The 2,207-nt window shown below is 48.6% G+C and overlaps 1 protein-coding gene across 1 annotated transcript; it reads left to right on the forward strand.

Annotated features, from left to right (window-relative positions):
- Nucleotides 1–634: 634 nt before the first annotated feature.
- LOC123158876 (aquaporin PIP2-5) lies at nt 635–1,890 on the forward strand. The gene has a single exon (XM_044576696.1). It carries the CDS (start codon nt 723–725, stop codon nt 1,596–1,598), a length of 876 nt encoding a protein of 291 aa, XP_044432631.1. The 5' UTR covers nt 635–722; the 3' UTR covers nt 1,599–1,890.
- The last annotated feature ends 317 nt before the right edge of the window (nt 1,891–2,207 follow it).

Here is a 2,207-nt window from a genome sequence, read left to right on the forward strand (position 1 = left end):
TTTCTCCCACTAAGCCACGCAAAATTGCCACATAAGCGAACTTATAAATTACAATCATTTTTGGCATTAGTCTATGCATGTAACGCTGCCACATCATACATGCATTAGTCATTTTTCACATTTTCTTCCGAAATGATATTTTTAACGGTAATTCAAAAGTTCATATTATATTTTTAGAGACTTTCTTTTATTGCTTTTATTGCTTTTCAAGCTTATATTTTTATTTCACTAGATTTAGTTATTTTTAGCAACTACCTACGCATTTTTTAATAATCTTAATTTCCAAGGACATCTACGCAGTCTTCATCGGAGTCATAGGTAGTCAAAAGATCAATAAACAAATAATTACAATTACAAAAGGTTGTCAACAATCCATGCTGACCCGGTGTGTGTGTGTGTGTGGTGGGGGGGGGGGGGGGGATACAACCTGTATGTTTCAATTTAGGTCTTGGTAAGAAAATAATTATACAATGTACAAATCTATGTCCACTTCTGCAAAAACGGTGCCGCGGCACTAAAAAAGAGAGGTATGACTTGTAAATCAGTACATGGTACTTGTCGCAGTAAAAGTATGGAAATGGTGGGTGGCATTATGCTAGGGCAAACATATATGCTCATTTAGGCTGGCCATGCTCTATATATACATGCATCCTTGCCGGGTTATGGACATCCATTATTGCCGATTGATCCTTGATTAATCAGCCCAGAGCCCGAGATCGATCATGCCTATGGCAGCAGCACAAGGGAAGCTAAGTCCGGAGGCCATGGACAACGAAGTTATCAGCAACGGCAGCGCCAAGGACTACCTCGACCCTCCTCCGGCGCCGCTGGTGGACGCCGGCGAGCTGGGTAAGTGGTCTTTGTACCGTGCCGTCATCGCCGAGTTCACCGCCACGCTGCTCTTCGTCTACGTCGCCGTGGCCACCGTGGTCGGCCACAAGCGCCAGACGGACGCCCAGGCGTGCAGCGGCGCCGGCGTGCTGGGCATCGCGTGGGCCTTCGGCGGCATGATCGCTGTCCTCGTCTACTGCACCGCCGGCATCTCCGGCGGCCACATCAACCCAGCCGTAACGTTCGGGCTACTGCTGGCGCGCAAGGTGTCCCTTCCCAGAGCCTTCCTCTACATGGTGGCGCAGTGCGTCGGCGCCATCTGCGGTGCGGCGCTGGTGAGGGCCGTGCACGGCGGCCACCACTACGTGCTTTACGGTGGCGGCGCCAACGAGCTCGCGCCGGGCTACTCCAGGACGGCGGGTCTCATCGCCGAGATCGCCGGCACCTTCGTGCTCGTGTACACCGTCTTCTCAGCGACCGACCCGAAGCGCATCGCCCGGGATCCACACGTCCCGGTGCTGGCGCCGCTGCTCATCGGGTTCGCCGTGCTCATGGCGCACCTCGCCACTATCCCCGTCACCGGAACCGGGATCAATCCAGCAAGGAGCTTTGGCGCCGCCGTGGTGTACAATGGCGGCAAGGCTTGGGACGACCAGTGGATCTTCTGGGTTGGCCCGTTCATCGGCGCCGCCGTGGCCACGGTTTACCACCAGTACATCCTCAGGAATAGTGCCATCTTCCGGTCCAACTACGACGCCTCCGTCTAGCTACTCCCATTCATCCATCCATTGATGCGTTCCATATCTACTTGTTGATGAGTTGAGATCCACATTATCGATGGATCTACCGTGTGGCTGTTAAAATTGATGGTTAATTAGTATGTTGTTGTGTTACTGAACGTATGTATTGCATTGTATGTTAGTGTTGGGTTTACAGTGTTTGCTAGTTACTGCAAGAGATGGCTATCTATCTAGTGAGAGAAACCAAAATATTACTTCCAATGATTTTTGTGCTTGTGTTCTCCCTGAATTTTGAAACCTTGGACTTTGCAGCCCTTTTTATTCTTTGTTTTATGGGTTTTGGCTACGTTCCTAATCAGCAGTGTCACGTTGCATGCTTTCTTTCTCTATGTCACGCCACCTCTGTTCACTCTCCTTGTAATTTGATGTTAGTTGACATTTTACACTGAATGATTGCTAGTCTACTGGAGACTGCAGTAAAATTCAAATTTGACTATGTCCTTTGAGTTTGAACACATTATTTGAAGTTAAAACTAAAACATTATTTGAAGTTTGAACACATTATTTGTAATTTAGTTCATTCATCAGCGTCAAGCATCAGATCCGCATCTGCATGTACATGCATGTCATACAGGG

This window comes from Triticum aestivum, chromosome 7B (assembly GCF_018294505.1).
Source record: "Triticum aestivum cultivar Chinese Spring chromosome 7B, IWGSC CS RefSeq v2.1, whole genome shotgun sequence".
Classification (NCBI taxonomy): Eukaryota; Viridiplantae; Streptophyta; class Magnoliopsida; order Poales; family Poaceae; genus Triticum; species Triticum aestivum.

Bases quoted from the DNA above. Each gene is read 5' to 3' on its own strand.
- LOC123158876 (XM_044576696.1), top strand. From the start codon at position 723: ATGCCTATGGCAGCAGCACAAGGGAAGCTAAGTCCGGAGGCCATGGAC.